At 35.5% G+C, this 23,270-nt stretch overlaps 1 protein-coding gene across 12 annotated transcripts in view; it reads left to right on the top strand.

Moving 5' to 3' along the window:
• Positions 1 to 19,731, top strand: part of LOC115215058 (dedicator of cytokinesis protein 7) — a 213,939-nt gene extending 194,208 nt beyond the window's left edge. For 10 of the 12 annotated variants that reach the window (XM_036505609.1, XM_036505610.1, XM_029784198.2 and 7 more), the window contains 4 exons: positions 1,294 to 1,397; positions 3,173 to 3,328; positions 18,458 to 19,001; positions 19,345 to 19,731. In XM_036505609.1, coding sequence (XP_036361502.1) covers positions 1,294 to 1,397; positions 3,173 to 3,328; positions 18,458 to 18,506 — 309 coding nt within the window. In that variant the 3' untranslated portion in view covers positions 18,507 to 19,001; positions 19,345 to 19,731. Of the gene's footprint in view, positions 1 to 1,293; positions 1,398 to 3,172; positions 3,329 to 6,136; positions 6,196 to 18,457; positions 19,002 to 19,344 lie in introns of those variants that run through there. The other 2 variants (XM_036505611.1, XM_036505612.1) reach the window with 2 other exon arrangements.
• Positions 19,732 to 23,270: the final 3,539 nt, after the last annotated feature.

The following is a 23,270-nucleotide window of genomic DNA, read 5'->3' as shown; positions in this document are numbered from 1 at the left end:
CCACTGCGTGGCACCTTGGGCAAGTGTCTTCTACTATAGTCTCGGGTCGACCAAAGCCTTGTGAGTGGATTTGGTAGACAGAAACTGAATGAAGCCCGTCTTATATATGTGTGTGTGCGTGTATGTTTGTGTGTCTGTGTTTGTCCCCCTAGCATTGCATGACAACCGATGCTGGTGTGTTGACGTCCCCGTCACTTAGCAGTTCGGCAAAAGAGACCGATAGAATAAGTACTGGGCTTACAAAGAATAAGTCCCAGGGTCGAGTTGCTCGACTAAAGGCGGTGCTCCAGCGTGGTTGCAGTCAAATGACTGAGACAAGTAAAAGAGTAAAGAGCATCAAATCTGTTTTTAAAACATTGTCAATGGAAGCTAATATTTTATTTGGTTGGAAAAAAAAATTCAATCCATAGCTTTTTCCAACTCTGCAAGACAAGGAATGCGATAACTTAGCAAGAATAGAGTAAGTAATAGTTGATTACATTTGGTAAAATAGAAGAAGGATATATGAGCAGCAGGCAGGCTGCAAGTCGAAGTAAGAGAGACTCTCTCACATGTTTACTATGAAGTCTGGTTGGGTAAGAGACAGAATGTGAGAAGCAGTAATATGTGAAATAGAAATCAGAGCATTGAGTAAGGTTTTAAATCAGGGGTTCTCAACCATTTTTAATCTATGAACCCCTTTGATTACTATTTTATCTTGGTGGACCTCCATAGCCATTTGGTGTTTAAAAACTAATTTTATGGAAACTTCTTTCAAAATTCTTATTTTGTTTTTCACACAATCGCTTGTGTAGGTTAAACTATGTAAAAGAAACCTATTCCTTGTAATATATATACCAATACATACATGTAAATCAAAATTTTCTCAGGGGCCCTTTAATACTATTGTAGAGCCCCAATTTACTATTTTCTTTGTGTGAACCTCCCAAAATCATATATGAACCCCAGTCGAGAACCACAGCTTTAACCCTTTAGTGTTCGCATTATTCTACCAAAATTAATCCCTTTTTATCCTCATTGCCTTGAACTAATCATGCATTATCTTGTAGCTATGAAATTTTGATGAGGTAGCTGTTAATTTTAAAAATGATATTGTAAGGCTGGTGTGAGAGACCAGATCTGGCCAGTTTGAACATAAAACAGGCAGAATACTTTTGGCCGGATATGGCCAGTTTAAATGCTAAAGGGTTAAATATACCCGTGGGGTGGGGGCTGTAAAGAAAGAGCAGAAGCTGCTGCTGCTGTAGTGGCACTATGGTTTCACATTGTTTTCCTCTCTTCTTTCATCTTCAGGGTCCAGTAGAGATTGCTCTTGTATTCCTTAAAGCTGAACCAAACCAAACCCATGGAAAACATCATAACAAACTTAGATTGTGCTTTAAAGAATTTTTGAAACGGTAATATCCTCACACAATTTTTTTTTTTTTTTTTTTTTCTTCACTTTTTTTACTTTAATCAAAAGAAAATAAGAAAATAGTTTTATTTTGTCTTTTTGATTCATCAATATCTTCTAAAAACATTATTAGCCAACAAGTGAATCTGTAGGTATTTGCTAAATCTGCTAGAAACAGCAGGCAACTTTCCCTCTTATCACATGTTATGTTACCAACTTAAAAAAAAGAAATGATACATTGGATAACATAAACAGAGGGACATGTGTGAAGGAAAATGGTGGGATGGCCATTACTGGAATGCCTTTGATCATATGTTTGTTCAACGGCAGCTGATCTAGAGCTAAACAACAACAAAAATGTTATGAATTTTATAACTTTCATCATAATCCTGTTTTAAATGTCTCTTTCTGAATCAGTCTACTATTTTGAAGCTTTCAGTATGAAATGAAAACAAGTTTTAATGATTAAGGTGTTAGTACTGGACTTCAGTATCTACATTCTTTCAGAATTGTTTTGCTCTATGGAGATCATGCTGTGTCAGTTATTCCTTGAATATATTTTCAATTTGATTGTAAATTCTATTCATATTTTTAAAGTATATATCATCAAAAATCATGATTGTTTTAATGTCCACTTTTCCATGCTTGCATGGGTCAGACAGAATTTGTCCAGCTCCACCTTAGTTACTCTACTTGCTCATATAATACAAGGTAGCTATGTATCTTCTCTGCATCAAGAAACCTGTTCTTATCCCTGATTTCATACTAGCTAGAATGTTCCTCATGCCATTCAATAACAACTTTAGCTGTGTGAATTGGTGCATTATCATCCTGAAAGATTGTGTTTTCCTCTGGAAACAGTTCTGCAATCATAGGATGACTTTGATCAGATAAAATGCTTAAATAGTCTTGACTATTAATTCTGCCATGAAAGGAAACCATTGGGCTGCTGGATTTCCAAGATATAGCCCCCTAGATCATATCTTCCTCCATGTTTAACAGTTGGAAGAAGACAATCTGGGTCAAATGCTCCTTTTTGGCTGTCTCCACATGTATACTCGGTCGGTAGTTGCAAATATGGTAAAGGTTGACTCATCCGAGAAAGTAACATTCTTCCGCTGCTCTAGGGACCAATTCTGTAAGTTTTTACTCCACTCTAAACGCTTTGCAACGTTTGTTTTTGAAAGTAGTGGTTTTCTGATTGCAGCCCTCCGATGAAATCCAGCTTTGTGCAGCTTCCGGTGAACAGTTTTTGTGGAAACTGGGTTCTTGGGGTGGACATTAAGCTCTGCAGTAATTTTGGGAGCTGTACTTTTGTGATCCTTTCTAACAATTCATGTAAGAGTCCAACAGTCCCTATCTGAAAGTTTTGGTTTTCTTCTGAAGTTTTGTTTTGATGAGGAGGTTTTTCCTTCTTTCTCAAAGGATACACCAAACATTTCAGCTGTTTTCATTACACTAGCGCCTGCCATACAAGCACCAATAATTTGACCTCTTTGAAAATCCAATAGATCTGTCATTTTCATGAATTTTAATTACCTTTTTCTGATGATATCTGAAAAGAAACAGCAATTTTAGCAGAACATGTTAAGCAACACTAATAATAAATCAAAAAACATAAAAATAAACAAGCTTTTGACAGTTTTATAGATATTTCAAAATTATGATACTAAGTGTTTCCATTTATTTTGTTCAACCTCTGTATGTGTATGTTGTTTATAAATTAATATATATATGTATATATATATATTATCTTTTCTTTTTCTGTTTATTCTACAGATGCTTGGACGCTCTACAAAGAAACAAGACACTGATAACAGTTGAGCAAAAGGAATACCAAAAAGAAATGGAGAGAACATTCCACAATATTCGTGACAAGTTGTATCCATTGATATGTTCCTCAACAGTCACACTGAAACGAGCCAAACATAAGAGGTAAGTGAAATCATAGTTACGCCTCAGGTCTCTACTATTTATTATTATCCCTTGCTACCTTCTTCTGCCTTGTTTTTTGCACATGTGCAGATATGCATATAGCAGGCCTCCACTTTTAGGTGTATGTAACTATAGACATTGTTTTTCTTCTCATGATATTTCATGGCATATGCATTATATAGTACAAAATAGTAAGACTAGAGAATTAAGTTTAAAAAACTCAAGCTCTAACGCTAAAAAATTAGGACAATGGAGGCACAATGGAATGAAATGATAAGGAAATCAACTAATATATATATATATCATCATCATCATCATCATCATCGTTTAGCGTCCGCTTTCCATGCTGGCATGGGTTGGATGGTGCAACTGGGGTCTGGGAAGCCAGAAGGCTGCACCAGGCCCAGTCTGATCTGGCAATGTTTCTACGGCTGGATGCCCTTCCTAACGCCAACCACTCCATGAGTGTAATGGGTGCTTTTTACGTGCCACCGGCACAGGTGCCAGACGAGGCTGGCAAATGGCCACGATCAGATGGTGTTTTTTACGTGCCACCAGCACGGAGGCCAAGGTGCGGCTGGCAACGGCCATGATCGGATGGTGCTTTTTACATGCCACCGGCACGGAAGCCAGTTGGGCGGCGCTGGCAACGGCCACATTCGGATGGTTCTCTTATGTGCCACCGGCACTGGTATCACAGCTGCAATTTCCATTGATGTTGATGTTGTATATATACATATATATGGTTCAAAATTGTACAAGAAACAGAAGACAGGAACAACAAACAAGCACTTGAGTCTATATAATCAACTTATCCCTCCTGAAAAATGCTAGCCTTGTGTCAAAATTTGAAACCATTATTATTATTATTATTATTATTATTTCAGTGGGTGAGCTGGCAGAATCATAAGCATGCTGGACAAAAAGCTTAGTGGTATTTCGTCCATCTTTACATTCTGAGTTTAAATTCCGCTGAGATCAACTTTGCCTTTCGTCCTTTTGGGGTTGATAAAATAAGTACCAGTCAAGTACTAGGGTCAGTGTAATCATCTAGTCCCCTCCACCCAAAATTTCAGGCCTTGTGCCCATACTAGAAAGGATTATTATTGTTATTAGTATTATTATTATTATTATTAGTATAGGCGCAAGAGTGACTGTGGTAAGTAGCTTGTTTACCAACCACATGATTCCGGGTTCAGTCCCACTGCATGGCACCTTGGGCAAGTGTCTTCTACTATAGCCTTGGGCTGACCAAAGCCTTTTGAGTGGATTTGGTAGATGGAAAATGAAAGAAGCCCGTCATATATATGTATATATATATATATATATATGTGTGTGTGTGTGCGTGTATGTATGTGTGTCTGTGTTAGTCCCCCTAGCATTGCTTGACAATCGATGCTGGTGTGTTTATGTCCCCGTCACTTAGCGATTCGGCAAAAGGGACCGATAGAATAAGTACTGGGCTTACAAAGAATAAGTCTCGGGGTCGAGTTGCTCGATTAAAGGTGGTGTTCCAGCATGGCCGCAGTCAAATGACTGAAACAAGTAAAAAGAGAGAGAGTATTGATTTGGCTCATGTTTGGTCTTATTCCTGGTAGGATTTATGTGGGTAGCAGGTTACTACCTGTAACCTTTAGGTATCCACTCGCTTTCGGTAGTCTTTCAAGTGCTTAGAACTCTCCTTATAATTTTTCCCGTCCCTAAGAGGCAAACATTCTATTCCAATCTCCTTCAACCATTTGTCTGTATACCTTTGCTTACAGTTCCCAATGCACCGATTATTATAGGCACAACCTTTTTTTTCTTTATGATCCTGGAATCAAATAGACAAGATGAATCAACTAGTAAGCAGCTTCGTTTTTACCTTTATGCCAGGCTAAATGCTTAGTGGCATTTTGTGTGTCAATTCCACCGAGGTTGACTTTGCCTTTCATCCTTTCGGGGTCAATAAAATATGCACCAGTTGAGTAATGGGGTCAATGTAATCGACTAACCACCTCCCCAAAAATTTCAGGCCTTGTGCCTATAGTAGAAGGATTATCATTATTATTATTATTATTATTATATTATTATTATTATTATTGCAGTGATTAGCAGATTTTGTAGTATCAGACAAAACACCTTGTGGTATTTACATTCTGAGGTATTTACATTTAAGGCGGCGAGCTGGCAGTTTGACTTTAATTTTTTTGACATTGATAAAAGAAAATGTATTCTGTCAACTATTGGTTCCAGTTTAATCAATTATATCTCCATTCTCAAATTGTAAAGCCTATAAACTTCTGTCTGCATAATAAGGGCAAAGTAACACTCAGCTGCAGCAGTACGCAGTACCATCAAAATCAGACATGAAACAACAACGATGATGGCAAATATTACTTTGTTATGTAAGCAGAAGTCTGAACACCAGAATTTATACTTGTCAGAAAATATTAAAACTACAGATTTGTGGTATAAATGAGTAATAGGTCTACCAAATCTGTGCCCTTTTCTCTATCAATTAATAACCCTATAATTCTTCATGGGGTGGGAGCTTGAATTTCATACTGATTCTCTTAGATCATAAGATTTCAGAGCATCTCTGAGATAACATAAATGGTAAGTTTATGTGCACAAAAAGTCAATGAACACGTATGCAATTTCTACATAAGTCTCACTGTATTTTTTGTTTTGTTTTGTTTTGCTTTTTCTAATTTTTTTAATTTCTCTTTTTCCTACATATGACATAATTTAAAAACAAAATATTTAAATGAAATTATATAACCTAACTAAAAATTCCATTTCTTTGCTTTTTTTTTATTATTCTAGGCCCTGATTGAATACCCTTTCTATTTTACTGATAATAATCCTATCAACTAATATTTTTGTAAGCAAAATTAACATTCTTACCAGTCACCAATTTGTCTTGAGGCAGCTATGCCTTTTTTTTACATACTTTTGTTCTACTAGCTTTCTCAGATGCTTGTTACTTTCTAGTTTCTTTCCTATCTGCCCTTCAGTTTAATATTCTTCTCATGGTGGTATTGTAACCTTTACTGTTGTTGTTGTTGTTGCTGTTAGTGTTGTTGTTTAGCCACAATGTCAAACTGATTGAACAGACTGGGAAATCAAAAGCAACACAGACTTAATCATTTCTTCTCATCCTTTTTCTTTCTTTTTTTTTTTTTTCAGACTTTGTGTGTCTGGGATTACATTAATGTGTCCATTCTTTTCTAAGATGGTAGGCTGCAGTGACCTGAAATAGATTTAGTTGCTAATTGTAGCTGGTAAAGTCTGCCATATACAGGTTCACTGCTCCTTCAATGACTTACTGTTGGTGTTGCTGTTTAGCCCCAACTCAGCTATGATTGTGCAGACATGTAATCAAAAGCATTTCATTCCAGCCATGCCATCCTGTCATTATTCAGACATAATGTATTCAGGACTACATTACATAACGTGTCCATCCTTTTATAAGACAATAAGATATCATTTAAGAAAGATTTGGCTGCTATTTCTTGCAGTTCATTGGATTTTTGCTGATGGCTTTTTGCTGACTGGGAGATACTAAGTATGTTAGTAATACCCACTTCAGTATAAGTAATTATTAGATTTCTGAAAACAGTGTATATTGCCAAATTCCTCATCATGGTCATCATTGAGTATCACTATGGTAGAGTGGCAGATAATGAGATGATACCAGACTGGATGCTGATTGGTATTTAATTATCATTTTTATATTCATCAGCTCAAATCCAGTCAGGATTAACCTTTTCCCATTTTGATTGTTATCCCTCCAGCTTTTGTTAATTAATACAAGCACCTGCATGTACTGGGTTCAATTCGATCAGCAATACCGTCTCCCTTACAAATGGTACCCTACAAATATTTGAGGTTATAGTCAAGGTCATCGCTGTCACCACCACCACCATCATCATCTTCATCTTTGTCACCACCACCACAACCATCAGCCTTCCCTAATAGGACGTTGATATGTTGATGAATAGACTCAACAGATATTGTTGTGACACTGCACTAAATGACCAAATGATGTTTCTTTCCATGTAGTGGTCTCTCATCAATGCTGCCTCATGAGCTAATAAAAGCAATGTGGACTATCGGATGAGATAGTGGATAAATAAAGAATTAGGCCACACCTCCTCTTACCTTGAGTACAAACCCACTATCAAAGGTGATATCTTAAAAACTAGCACCATAACGATTTGTACAAGTTCTCTGATAGATAATGACACATTTAGGTACTTTTTGGTTATCTCACCCCCATAAAAAAATTGTGCTATCTTCCCACCCCCGTTTTATGAGAAATATCAGTACTTTTGGTTATCTCCCTCAACTAAAGAAATTGTTTAACCCCCAATAAAAAAAAGAAAAAAATTAATAAACATAGCGCAGGAGTGGTTGTGTGGTAAGTAGCTTGCTTACCAACCACATGGTTCCGGGTTCAGTTCCACTGCATGGCACCTTGGGCAAGTGTCTTCTACTATAGCATCAGGCCAACCAAAGCCTTGTGAGTAGATTTGGTAGACGGAAACTGAAAGAAGCCCGTCATATATATGTGTGTGTTTGTGTTTGTCCCCCCAACATCGCTTGACAACTGATGCTGGTGTGTTTACATCCTCGTAACATAGCGGTTCGGCAAAAGAGACCAATAGAATAAGTACTAGGTTTACAAAGAATAAGTCCTGGGGGTCGATTCGCTTGACTAAAGGCGGTGCTCCAGCATGGCCACAGTCAAATGACTGAAACAAGTAAAAGATGTAAAGAAGGAAACTGAAAAGATGAAACATCACATCGACTCTCATAATATTTTTATAACAAATCATACAAAACTGAGAAAAATTAGTAAAAAGGAAAACTGAAAAAATTAAACATCTTATTGAATCTCTTTACTCTTTTTACTCTTTTACTCTTTTACTTGTTTCAGTCATTTGACTGCGGCCATGCTGGAGCACCGCCTTTAGTCGAGCAACTCGACCCCGGGACTTATTCTTTTTGTAAGCCCAGTACTTATTCTATCGGTCCCTTTTTGCCGAACCGCTAAGTGACGGGGACGTAAACACACCAGCATCGGTTGTCAAGCAATGCTAGGGAAACAAACACAGACACACAAACACACACACATACATATATATATACATATATACGACAGGCTTCTTTCAGTTTCCGTCTACCAAATCCACTCACAAGGCATTGGTCGGCCCGAGGCTATAGCAGAAGACACTTGCCCAAGATGCCACGCAGTGGGATTGAACCTGGAACCATGTGGTTGGTTAGCAAGCTACTTACCACACAGCCACTCCTGCGCCTGATAACATTTTTATAACAATTCATACCCTGCCTAATGCGGAAGCCAAACGTCAGCAACATGTTGAAGTACTGAATCAAAAGGATCTAACGCTTTTAATCCAATCCCTTGTCGCCACATAAACTCAATTTTTTAGTGGGGAGATAACCCAATTTTTTTTAATGGTAATTCTTTTTAATGGGAGTGAGAAAACCAAAAAGCATCCACATCTATACTAGTTGTAAATTATAAAAATAAAACTAGACAATCAAGTCCATTTTCAGACTATTGTCTGACTGGAAAAGTTGTGAGAAAGAGATGCGATACAAGTCAATTAGCTGAATTGTTTGATAGTTTGTAAGTTCAATTTCACTGAAATCATTTCAGCTTATGTCTATATATGGTGCTAGAGGTCCTAGAGCACCTCAGCTCATATCTATCATCATCCTTATGTATACTTTTCCAAAATAGACATGGTTTAAACATGCCTTCTTTTTTTTATGTGATTGGTAAAGATTTACCTCATCAATATATCTTACAACAGCACAGATCTCCCTCCCCTCTCTCTCTCTCTCTCACCACCACTATAATAGCTTCTATTCCTTCACCTCCACCTATGTCTACCTGATTCACCTACCTCTCACCATTCCTGTTTTGTCTCGCACTCAAAAATCCCACACATAGCACTTCACCTTCTTCTTCCCATCAGAAATGCATCTCTCTGGAGCAGCCACCCTGCACACATTTCCTTTACAGACATCAGCCTACTGAAGTTCAAACTGAACATCAGCCACATTAATGTTACTAGTATAGGAGGTCACTCAAAATCATAAGTACCCTTTACTCTTTTACTTGTTTCAGTCATTTGACTGAGGCCATGCTGGAGCACCGCCTTTAATCAAGCAACTCGACCCCGGGACTTATTCTTTTGTAAGCCCAGTACTTATTCTATCGGTCTCTTTTGCCGAACCGCTAAGTGACGGGGACATAAACACACCAGCATCGGTTGTCAAGCAATGCTAGGGGGACCAACACAGACTCACAAACACACACATGCATACATATATACACATATATACGACGGGCTTCTTTCAGTTTCCGTCTACCAAATCCACTCACAAGGCTTTGGTCGGCCTGAGGCTATAGCAGAAGACACTTGCCCAAGGTGCCACGCAGTGGGACTGAACCCGGAACCATGTGGTTGGTAAACAAGCTACTTACCACACAGCCACTCCTTCAAAAAATTTTAATAAATATACTATGCTTTACTAAAATATTTAGTTGATATTTGTTAAAATATTTCTGCTAACCATCGTAATTTGCATTATACTGTTGACTTATTGAAAGCACTTGTACTACCATAGTCATTGATATCCTACATTCCAGCATCTTTGATGGGAGATCTTGCTTGAGTAATATACGTTCATTTACCTATGTTGATCCCCTCCATCTGTGTAGGGTTCTGAATTTTTTTTTTTTTTTAGCTCATGGAACACTGAACTTTGAAACACAATTGACACTTGAAATGAATTGAATTTTTTTTTCCTTATTTCATTACCATCACCATTATCATCTCCATCATCATCTGTATTTTGTATTTTTTTTTTCATGCTTATATGGGTTTCATGGATCTCACAATTCTTCATCTAACAGGCAGAACAACAGAGAAAACCACCTAGCTTTGTTGATGTGTATGTTATTTTATACATGATTTTAGTGGCTGGATTTCACCAGCCACTTTACAATATAGATTGTATTCATTTTATCTTAATCAGGTCCCCAGTACTAGAGAGGTTGATTGTAGCAGGATTGTACAGTCTCCTGTACACTGTATCATTGTAACGTTATTTTCCATATGGTAGTAGTCTGACTCAGTTGAAAGGAATGTAAGGTACCTTACTGTGGTAGTAGTCTAAGGCTGTCTCTTTAGAAGGTGATGGAGAAGTCGTTTTGGTATGAAGGATAGTTCAACTTTAATGGAGCAATGTACTGACGTAAGGTACTTGTTAGTAAGTCTCTAGTTATTTATAAAATTAAACCAGTGAGTGAAACTACAGTATAGTAGCTAAATTTATGTGAAAATATTGCTACAATATCTCCTATGCCACCTTCTAAAAGGAAGGACATATTGGATAAGATAATCATAGATACATTCATCAATATTTAACATCTGTCTTCTATGTAAGCATGTGCTGGACAGTTAAACAACATCTGAAATTTTGGAGGATTTCATTGTCTACTTTGATTTGGTTTCTGTGGTTGGATGCCCTTCCAAATGCCTATCACTTAACCAAGTGTACTAGTGCTTTTTTTTTCTATTTTGTTTTCTTTTTTTTTTTTCTTTTGTGAAACCAGTACTTGTGAGGTCGTCATGTAACTCACAAGATCCCCTTCAACTGAGTGGGAGTACAGAAGAGAGAGAAGTGGTTTTTGAGGTTAAAGTATGAAAGACAGGACTGAAGTAGGTTTCTTGTTGCAGAGGATATAAATTTCTTCTTATTACATAAAAGTAAGTGGGAGTAATCAGGACGGAAGTGGAAGGAGATAAAGATGGTGGCAACAAGGTAACAGAGTAGGCCCTCAAGGTATCAGGTGAATATTAAAAAGGGTGTATATAGAAGATCTGGTTTGTGTGGGTAGAGGTTATAGGAAATATTAGGAGAGAGTGAGGGATGGTCAGAGATGAGGAGTAGGGTAGGAGGAATTGTGAACAAAGGTAGAAGGGCAGTCAATAAATAAATATAAGTTTTGGAGGGAAAATAGGGGAAAGGAGGTGATGACTGACTGTACAGAAAGGGTGAAGAACAGCAGAATATTTTCAGTAGATAGAGGGAAAATGACAGGAATGGGATGATGGTTTGTGTTGGTGTCTGAAAGAAAATGATTGGATGGTTGGAAGTTGAAACCTCTTTGACAAATAAATCAACTCAAACACACTGACCTGAGAGCTAAACAACAACAACAATGTCAATTAATCTAAAGGAAATATATAAAAAAAAAAGTAGAAACAATTTCCTTCATATTGCCATGGAAATACAGGTGTAAAACAGCAACAACAATTAAAAAAAAGTAATAACAATAAATTTAACCAATTTATAGAGGGCTTCCTTGACTCTATGCTCTCAACACATTAAATTAATCCAACTCCGATATTCTTGAAATAAACATGTTATTTTATCATTTAATTTTTCACTTAACATGTTTTCCTTTTAATAGCATCAACAAGACATGTTTGTTTTGTGTTTCACATTTTACTTCTGCCTTCAATGACCACACCAGCCATGCATGTCCCTTAAAGTAGTTTGCTTTTCTATAGAGCAGTTTGCCTTATATTTTCTCATAAAGCAGTTTTAAATTTTCCATAAAGCAGTTTGCCTTATCTTTCATCATAGAGCAGTTTGCCTTATATTTTCTCATAAAGCAGTTTGCCTTATCTTTCATCATAGAGCAGTTTGCCTTATATTTTCTCATAAAGCAGTTTGCCTTATCTTTCATCATAGAGCAGTGTGTGCCTTAGATTTTCCCATAAAGCAGTAGTCCTTCCTTTTCCCTGTAAAGCAATTTGCCTTTCCTTTCTCCATAGAGCCATTTGCCTTATCTTTCTTCATATAACACTTTGCTTTTTCTTTATAAAGTAGCTTGCCTTACATATCTCCATAAAGTAATTTGCCTTACCTTTTAAAGTAGTTTGTTTTAGAATAGAATAAATAAAGCAGTGTTTGCCTTACAGCATTCCTTACCTTTCTCCATAAAGCACTTTGTCTTACCTTTGCCCTAATGCGGTTTGCCATACCTTTCATTATAAAGCATTTTGTCATACCTTGCTCCATTAAACAGTTTACCTTACATTTTCTCTTGCACAGGTGTCTCAGGTTTGCATTTCTCACAGTAGCACTAAATTTCCTTTTTTCAGAATTATTTTCACTTTATTGTGGCTCCTTTCAAATTTATGTGGCAATAAAGAATTTAAGTCGTATATTTCTGTTTGTTCAATGATTTGCCGTCTTTTTGTGGAAATAGAAGTGGCTTACGAAAGAAGAGTTCTGCATCAAGGCCAAGATACTACAACTTTTATTCACTGTGCTCCCATACCAGCTGTATTATATGTCTAAACATCTGTAATAAGCTACTATCATATAATTTCTCACACTATTAACCCTTTAGTGTTTGCATTATTCTACCAAAATTAATGCTTATTCATCCACATTGTTTTGAACTAATCCTGCTTTATCTTGTAGCGATGAGATTTTGATGAGGTAACTGTTAATTTTTAAAACGACATTGTAGGGTTGGTATGAGACAAGATCTGGTCAGTTTAAACATAAAAACAGGCAGAATACCTTTGGCCGGATATGGCCAGTTTAAATGCTAAAGGGTTAAAATATACTTCTAGAGATAAAAGGTTTCTACTTTTTTTTTTTTCGCAATATTGAAAACTAACTGTTAATATTCTAGATGCATAGCAGATTTAAGTATTGTGATTGATTGCATAACAGCCAAATCTCCCTCAGATTGCACCCCACTGTTTTAAAAGGAAAGAGGAAACGCTTATATTGGATAATGTACTCCTAGATACATCATCATCATCATCATCGTTTAGTGTCCGCTTCCCATGCTAGCATAGGTTGGACGGTTCAACTAGGGTCTGGGAAGCCAGAAGGCTGCGCCAGGCCCAGTCTGATCTGGCAATGTTTCTATGGCTGGATGCCCTTCCTAACGCCAACCACTCCGTGAGTGTAGTGGGTGCTTTTTACGTGCCACTGGCACAGTCATAGGTGAAGTGCTTTGATCACAGGTCTGCTTGCACATTGCTGACTTTATGTTAATAAACTTGAGACCTGCAATCTCTCTAAGGGAGCATTTATCTCTCATATTTATCATTCTTTTTATATTGCCCTTAAGTAAAATAACCACTGATCCTTAAAATGTTCTTAATTCTTTGGAGATCTTTGTAATACATGTACTCAGAACATATAAAATGGTGGCAACATTTATAAAATGGTTGGCAAACAAGCAGAGGCTATATAGGGTTGAGATAACCAGTTACCATTATATAGGGTTGAGAGAACCCTTTAGCATTTAAACTGGCCATATCTGGCCCAAATATTCTACCTCTTTCATGTTCAAACTGGCCAGATCTGGCATGTCACACCTACCCTACAATGTCATTTTAATAATAGACAATTGCACCATCAAAATCTCAAAGCTACAAGATAATGCATGATTAATTCAGAACAATGAATAAATAAATCTATTTGACAGAGTAATATGAACACTAAAAGTTTAACCTATCTAGGTGAGCAATAACACTGAATATTAATTGATTTTGACCATGTTGACTCTTCCAACCTATACCAATAGAAAGTGAAGATAAAATGGTGATTATTGATAACAATGATAATTCAGGATTAAGTGTTTCACTCTTCTTTTTGGTTCAGAGAAGGCACTAGGAAATTGTTCTAGTGCTCAGAGTTCTTGCTTCCACTCCAGCCTAAAAAGAATCCCTCAGTCATTTTCCATTCTGACCTGGAATACACATGGTGGATGTACTGGTGTACAACAATCTTTGACAGCGTTTTCTGCAAAAGCTTATTACACTCCTCTCTGCCACAACTACCATATGGATATTTTACTTAACTATAGTCTGTTATCCTATAGAAGGAAGAAGAGCTGGTAAAATCATTATAGTGGGGAGAAAAAATTCCCCATGGTTTTTGTTCTGATTCTTCACATTCTGAGTTCAAATCCCACAAACCTCAACTTTGCCTTTCATTCTCCGAGGTTCAATGAAACATAGAAATAGTCAAGTACTGAGGGTCAGTGATATTAAGCAAACCCCCTCCTCTCAAAATTGCTGGCCTTCTGTCTAAATCATTAACCCTTACTCCATAATAATTTTTCTTGTAATTGTGAAGACAACAATACAACTGGTTTTGGTACATTTTGTTACTCGCTTTACTTGTTTCAGTCATTTGACTACGGCCATGCTGGAGCAGCGCCTTTAATTGAGCAACTCAACCCCGGGACTTATTCTTTTGTAAGCCCAGTACTTATTCTATCGGTCTCTTTTGCCGAACTGCTAAGTGACGGGGACATAAACACACCAGCATCGGTTGTCAAGCAATGCTAGGGGGACAAACACAGACACACAAACACACACATGCATATATATATATACATATATACGACGGGCTTCTTTCAGTTTCCGTCTACCAAATCCAGTCACAAGGCTTTGGTCGGCCCAAGGCTATAGTAGAAGACACTAGCCCAAGGTGCCACGCAGTGGGACTGAACCCTGAACCATGTGGTTGGTAAACAAGTTACTTACCACACAGCCACTCCTGTTCCTTGCTTTCTAATGTAAACACAGGCCACAATGTTGGAATAAGGGCTATAGTTGATCAAATCTACCTTAGTAACTGTGGAAGGATAAAAAAGGCAAAGTCAACTTAAGTTTGATTTGAACCCAGGGCTATAAAGGGTCATAACTGAATACTGCAAAGCATTCTGCTCAACTCTGCTGTCTCAGCTGCTTACCAATCCCTTTACATTTTCTCTTATTCTTTTATTTGTTTCAGTCATTTGACTGCGGCCATGTTGGAGCACCACCTTGAAGGGTTTTAGTCAAATAAATCGACCCCCAGAACTTATTTTTTTAAACCTAGCACTTATTCTGTCGATCTCTTTTGCCAAACTGCTAAATTACGGGGACGTAAACACACCAACACCGGTTGTCAAGCGATGATGGTGGGGGACAAACATAGGCACAAAGGCACATGCACATAGATAGATAGATACATACACACACACACACACACACAACTGGCTTCTTTCAGTTTCCGACTACCAAATGCACTCACAAGGCTTTGGTTGACCCAAGGCTATAGTAGAAGACACTTGTCCAAGGTACCATGCGGTGGGACTGAACCTGGAACCATGTAGTTGAAAAGCAAGCTTCTTGCCACACAGCCATGCCTATACCTAAACTTTTCATTTTTTTTTTTTTTCTTTTCTTTTCTTTAGCCCTAGGACTCATAAGGCTGGTTACTCAATTTTCATGCCATACAAGTGACCGAAATCACAACAATCCACCTGAACAGGATACCAGTCTATTGCATTGCTCTTCATTAATGCCACAAAATTTACCTTCTAAATTACAATCTATTTTCAGAAGTTTGCCATTTTCACATTTTAAAATACCTTGGCACTTTTATGGTTTTTGTACTGTATAAAAACTTGCATTCTCATTCTCTCTTTGTCAAATTTGTTTCCTGATCACACACCCTTTATTTGTTATATTTCACTGTGAATGCCTTGTTACACCTTAACCTTTTAATCTCCGACACTCCTTCAATGTTTTCATGCCTTGTATTTTGATGTCTAGGTGTGTGTTGGTTTGTTTGTTTTTTTAAAAATTATTTTACAGTGTCTCCTGATCCTTCAAAAGAATTCTAGATTTTCTATTCCTTGCGCTCTCTCTCTTTCTTTCTCTCTCTCTCTTTCTCTCTCTCTCTCTATCTATATATATATCTCCCACCCATGCCAGCATAGAAGACAAACATTAAGTGATGATGATGATGATATATATATATATATATATTATCCTTGTCTCTCTTCTGCCCTTTTTATCCCCCTTTCTCTCTCTCTCTCTCTCTCTCTCTCTCCTCTCTCTCTCTCTCTCTCTCTCTCTCTCACCTTAAAAACTGACCCATTCATTTCTTTGTTTATTCAAAACAAGAATAAAATTGGCTTTGGGATGAGAGGGTGAATTTGAATTTTCTTAAATCTTGCTTGAATTTGTTAAAATGTTTTGTCTCTTAGAGTCAACAAAGTGCACATATGAAGGATATTTAGCCCAGTACACACACACACACACACACACACACACACAAATGTTGCAGATCTTAACTTGATATGTGGGCATTTTGTTGTATGAAGGTAATTCTGTGAACCCTACATTACCTTAGTACATCTAGCTTTCAGGAATATGTGCTTTGTCATTTAGTGATATTAATTGTAATAGAGTCAAAAAAAGGCTGAGAAAGTAGTTTATATTCATGCAAAAGAAAAAGGAGAAAATGGAGATTTTGAAGTTATTAAGAGTTTATTATTAGCAACAAATCGATTATTATCCCTTACTGCTGTTTCAATTATACATAGTGTAATTAATTAAATTTATATTTCTGAGCATAATCCCTTCAGAGGGAAAAAAATGTATATATACCCTTAGATGTTATGTGTGTTTGTTTGTTGATTCATCACAGCAGAGTCTGTGGTGATGACTCTACGAACAAACATACATAACATCTAAAGGTATATATATATATATTTTTTGGTTTTTCCTCTCAAGAGATTATGCTCTTTTTCTGGTATATATATATATATAATAGAAATATTAAAATTACTAAGTCTCTCTAAAGGAGATTACGGCAGCGTTACTGGAAATTAATAGTTATCGCCATACTTATATGGCAGTCTTATAAATATAAGACTAAAGCTGTCGCTGATTAGCTCCAAGAGGCCACCGCCTCAAGCTAGCTATTTGACACACAATCTGCGTCCATTATAAACCTTCGAACAGGGGAGGTCAGTCGCTTCATCCTGCCAGTCAGACAGCTGCAGACATGTTTCAGGGTTTCTAATGGACGCAGATTGTGTGTCAAATAGCTAGCTTGAGGTGGTGGCCTCTTGGAGCTAATCAGCGATAGCTTTAGTCTTATATTTATAAGACTGCCATATAAGTATGGCGGTAACTATTAATTTATATATATATATATGTATAAAAAATATATATAAAAATACAAAATGGGACAAGAACGCAAAACACTCAAAGAGATGACACAAAAAAACGGACGGGTCATTCGAAGCCTCTAATCTTCAGTCAAGAACCGGATCATCCTCGCAATTTCGGCTGATTAATCTTATACATATATATATATATATATATATTCTTTTATTCTTTTACTTGTTTCAGTCATCTGTCTGTGGCCATGCTGTAGCCCTGCCTTGAAGGATTCTAGTCAAATAAGTCGACCCCCAGTACTTATTCTTTAAGCCTAGTACTTATTCTGTTGGTCTGTTTTGCCAAACCACTAAGTTACAGGGACATAAACACACCAATACCAATTATCAAGAGGTGATGGAGCGAAAAAAACAGGCAAAAAGACATACACACATAGATATATACATATAGATAGATAATATAATAAAAAGGGTAAATAATTTTTTTCGGGTTTTTTTAGACAACCAACAATTAATTACCGGTAAATTTCGGTATGTAAACATGACTTTTAGCGTCAGGAACTTCTGTAGAGTTCAGTATATATAGTATATAAGTAAAAGGGCAGGCAACAGGTTGCTCTGCCGCATACCGAAAGAATTAGAAATGGCAGTCAAAGACTGTTTAATTCCATTTTCTACAAGTGGAGGCTCCATATACGACACAACCCTGCGATTCACATACGCAAAGTCGGAGTAGTAAATAAACGAAAACAATCTCTTACCGTTAATGGTGAACATGTTTCTAGATCGTAGGCGAGAAATTGCCTAAATTCTTTCGTCAGCACCATATTCGATAGATTTATCAAATGCCACCAGTCGTATATGGAGCCTCCACTTGTAGAAAATGGAATTAAACAGTCTTTGACTGCTATATAGATAGATAGATAGATATACGATGGGCTTTTTTCTATAAATATTGTTAATTATCAAATAAATGAAAGTAACATTATTTAATCCTCAATGTATTTTTGTCTTAAACTAAGTGACATAACATTGTTGTGTGTGTTTGTGTATGTGCGAGAGAGATTTGTAATATTCCTTTCTTCTTGCTTTTATCTTTTCAGTAAAGACAGAGCTCGACGGATACATTCTCCAAACAGTTCCCTTGTGTGAAATACGAAAGACAAGCCCGACCAGACAGCTACTGACAGTCATCCTTGTTCTGCCTTTTATTGTTGTTGTTGTTAAAGAAAAAAAAATTTGGGGTGGGGTAGTCACTAAGGTTATTCTTATTGCTACCATGCTCAATCCTACAGCTATTGTTGCAATTTTTTCCACTTGCCAACCTCCACAGACTTTTTACTACATAGTGAGTGTGTGTATGTGTATATATATATATATATGTATAAATATATGTATAAAACTATCAGCTATTGTTGCATTTCCCCACCCAACCTCCCAGCATCCCATGAATATATTTTTACCATATACATACATGGATGTGTGTATGTGTGTGTATGCATTTATATATACACATGCATACAGACTATCAACAATTGTTGCATTTCCTCTTTCCAATAACCAGTGATTTCTCTTTACCCTGTATGTGTCTGTATGTATGTGTGTGTATATATATATGTATGTATATATATATATATATATATATATGTGTATATATATATATATATATATATATATATATATATATATATATATATATATAATATATATATATATACCGGAGTAAATACATAAATGTGAAACAAGGTGGAAAAAAAGAGTACTCAAATACCAGTGGTCGAGTAATATGCTTTATTTAAAGCAGCAGAAAATTCTACAAAACTTGTCCGATGAACGGCAACGTGAAACTCAGAGTAACAGGTTTTGTAGAATTTTCTGCTGCTTTAAATAAAGAATATATATATATATATGTGTGAGTGTATATATATATATATATGTGTGTATATATATATATATGTGTGTATATATATATATGTATGTATATGTATAGTATTATATTCACTTCTATACAGACACACACATTCATGGGATCACACATTTATATACACATAAATAACAAAATATACCAACTACCAGTTCCTGGTGCGTTTGTTCATCTGATAACTTTCAGTGACTTATTACACATACACACACAGACACACCCATGCACACACTCACACTTAACCTAAGAAAGATGGAACAAGAAACACACACACACACACACACCCCAACAACCTTTGAATATGTATAGTTTTATTATGTCCATGTCTAGTCTACCTTCCTCTCCAGTATTTAATAGGTAAAAAACACTAAATATCTCCATATTTACACATCACATCAAATCAATAAAACAGCAAATCAATACCAATTGCTTTCTGACAATATATTTTCAACATTATTTATTTTCTTGTCCATATTTTTTCCCTTTCTTTTTGTGTGTGCGTGTGTGTTCTATTTTATTTTTTAAAACTAATTTTTCTATATATTTTCTTCATTTTGTTTACACTTTTATATTTTTATTTATTATTTTCTCATTTCATCCACTTTGTTTTTTGTTTTATTTTTGTTCATTTGTTTGTTTCATTGTTTGACCTTTACAATGCATTTAAACCATTTTTGGTGGAATACCTTGAAATATCTTTTAAATGGAATGAAATAGTGAAACATATTTCAGTGACAAAATTTCTCCAAAAGAAAGTGTCTAAATATTAATTGATATCCATCCTTATTATTATTATTATTATTATTATTATTACGGCAGAATCATTACCAAACAAAATGTTTAGCTGCGTTTCATCGAGGTTTACATTCTGAGCTCAAATACTGCTGATGTCAACTTTGCTTTGTATTCTTTCAGGGTCAATGAAATATGTACCAGTTGAGTACTGGGGTCGGTGTAATCAACTTCCCCTCTCCTCAAAATCACTGGTCTTGTGCCAAAAATTAGAATAATTATTATCATCATTATTAAATTTTATCAAAAATTTTATTGTTAAATTTCTTTATTCTATGTTAACTTTTTTTTAAAAAAAAAGTACTCCAGCCTTTAGCAAGGAATACATTTTGATATTTAAAAACGAAATGACTGACTGACCCTGTGACATAGAATTAGAAAGTGAGTACTTGTTACGACTTTTAGTTGTTCACTTTCATTATTTCAATGAACTCTGTGGGTCATTTGAGCTTAATTTCATAATATAAACATATAATTGCATTATTATTATTATTTTCATTATTCAACAAATTCTGCTGAGATTGACAACTTTGCCTTTCATCCTTTTGGGGCTGATAAAGTAAGTACCAACTGAGGGCCAATGTAATCAACATGCCCCTTCCCACAAAATATCAGGTCTTGTGCCTTTAATAGAAAATATTATTATTATATTTTCTTTTAATTTTTTTTTTTAAGGTAGCAAGCTGGCAGAATTGTTAGCATGCCAGACAGAATGCTTAACAGCCTTTCATCTGTCTTTACATTTTGAGTTCAAATTCTACCAAGGTTGACTTTGGCCTTTCATCCTTTCAGAGGTCAATAAAATAAGTAACAGTTGAGCTCTGGCATCAGTGTAATTGGCCAGCCCCCTCCCTGCCACGTTTCAGGACTTGTGCCTATTGTAGAAAGGATTATTATTACTATTATCATTATTATGATTAAAGCACATTGGAAGAAATACTTTGCAGTATTTTTTTTTTTTTTTTTGACTGGCTATGTTCTGAGTTCAAATTCCAATGAAGTCAGCTTTGCCTTTCAGCTTTTCAATGTCAATAAAATAAAGTACCAGTCAAGTACTGGAGTTGATGATATCAACTAAGTCCTTCCCCTTTAAAATTCTGCCAAAATTTGAAACCATTATTATTATTATGATTATTATTATTATTATTATTATTATTATTATTATTATTACGGCAGAATCATTACCAAACAAAATGTTTAGCTGCGTTTCATCGAGGTTTACATTCTGAGCTCAAATACTGCTGATGTCAACTTTGCTTTGTATTCTTTCAGGGTCAATGAAATATGTACCAGTTGAGTACTGGGGTCGGTGTAATCAACTTCCCCTCTCCTCAAAATCACTGGTCTTGTGCCAAAAATTAGAATAATTATTATCATCATTATTAAATTTTATCAAAAATTTTATTGTTAAATTTCTTTATTCTATGTTAACTTTTTTTTAAAAAAAAAGTACTCCAGCCTTTAGCAAGGAATACATTTTGATATTTAAAAACGAAATGACTGACTGACCCTGTGACATAGAATTAGAAAGTGAGTACTTGTTACGACTTTTAGTTGTTCACTTTCATTATTTCAATGAACTCTGTGGGTCATTTGAGCTTAATTTCATAATATAAACATATAATTGCATTATTATTATTATTTTCATTATTCAACAATTCTGCTGAGATTGACAACTTTGCCTTTCATCCTTTTGGGGCTGATAAAGTAAGTACCAACTGAGGGCCAATGTAATCAACATGCCCCTTCCCACAAAATATCAGGTCTTGTGCCTTTAATAGAAAATATTATTATTATATTTTCTTTTAATTTTTTTTTTTAAGGTAGCAAGCTGGCAGAATTGTTAGCATGCCAGACAGAATGCTTAACAGCCTTTCATCTGTCTTTACATTTTGAGTTCAAATTCTACCAAGGTTGACTTTGGCTTTCATCCTTTCAGAGGTCAATAAAATAAGTAACAGTTGAGCTCTGGCATCAGTGTAATTGGCCAGCCCCCTCCCTGCCACGTTTCAGGACTTGTGCCTATTGTAGAAAGGATTATTATTACTATTATCATTATTATGATTAAAGCACATTGGAAGAAATACTTTGCAGTATTTTTTTTTTTTTTTTTGACTGGCTATGTTCTGAGTTCAAATTCCAATGAAGTCAGCTTTGCCTTTCAGCTTTTCAATGTCAATAAAATAAAGTACCAGTCAAGTACTGGAGTTGATGATATCAACTAAGTCCTTCCCCTTTAAAATTCTGCCAAAATTTGAAACCATTATTATTATTATGATTATTATTATTATTATTATTATTATGAGTGGCAGAATCAGTAAGTGATGGGTAAAGTGTTTAGTTATCTCTCCTCACATTTTATATTTAAATCTTGTCAAGGCCAATTTTGTCTTTCATTTTTCCACAATCAATAAAATAAAATACCAGCTGAGTCCTGGAATCAATCTGATCGATTATTCATCTTCTTCTCCAGCCACACACAATTATTGCTTTGTGCCTAAGGTAGTAAAATATCATTATGATTATTTTTATTATTATTTTCAATTTCTTAATTAAAAAAAAATAAAAGAGAGAAAACTAAACTAAACTTTATTTTAATTTTCATATTTCAAATTTTTATTTCTTGTATTCTTATTTATACTTTACATAAAAAATACATAAACATTTTAATAATTTCAAATTGAACATGAACTAAAGTTTTCATCTTTTGATAATTTCAGATTAACCCTGATTAAATCTGGTTCTATTTTTATTTTTATTATTTTTTTCTATTTTAAAAATAAATTAAGTTGTTAATTGTTTATGAAGCAGTATGCAGGAGAAATGAAAAAAGTCACAAATGTAATACCTTGTTTTATACACACACATAATATATAATCTTATCAACATGAAAGTTACACTGGTGTGCATATATACACACACACACACACACACACCATATTCAGATTCTATAAAAGATATTTCAGTTTGGTTAATTTGTTGCACTTAGCAGTTCTTTTGAATCATTGAAAGACTGTTACTGTTAACCATCCATACCACCTGGATTTGTGCAGACTCAGTATATTGCTTGTATACCGCATCCAATTCATGTGGCTTATTTGGCACATGTAATCATTGCAGTTTACTTACCACCATGCTATCAGTGCTGTCTGTTTACTACATGTAGCCACTGTGATTGATTTACCACATGTAATCATGGTGGT

The sequence above is a fragment of the Octopus sinensis genome, linkage group LG8 (assembly GCF_006345805.1).
Source record: "Octopus sinensis linkage group LG8, ASM634580v1, whole genome shotgun sequence".
NCBI lineage: Eukaryota > Metazoa > Mollusca > Cephalopoda > Octopoda > Octopodidae > Octopus > Octopus sinensis.
The sequence above is the reverse complement of the archived record's forward strand: the minus strand, read 5'-3'. Positions and strand labels throughout refer to the sequence as shown.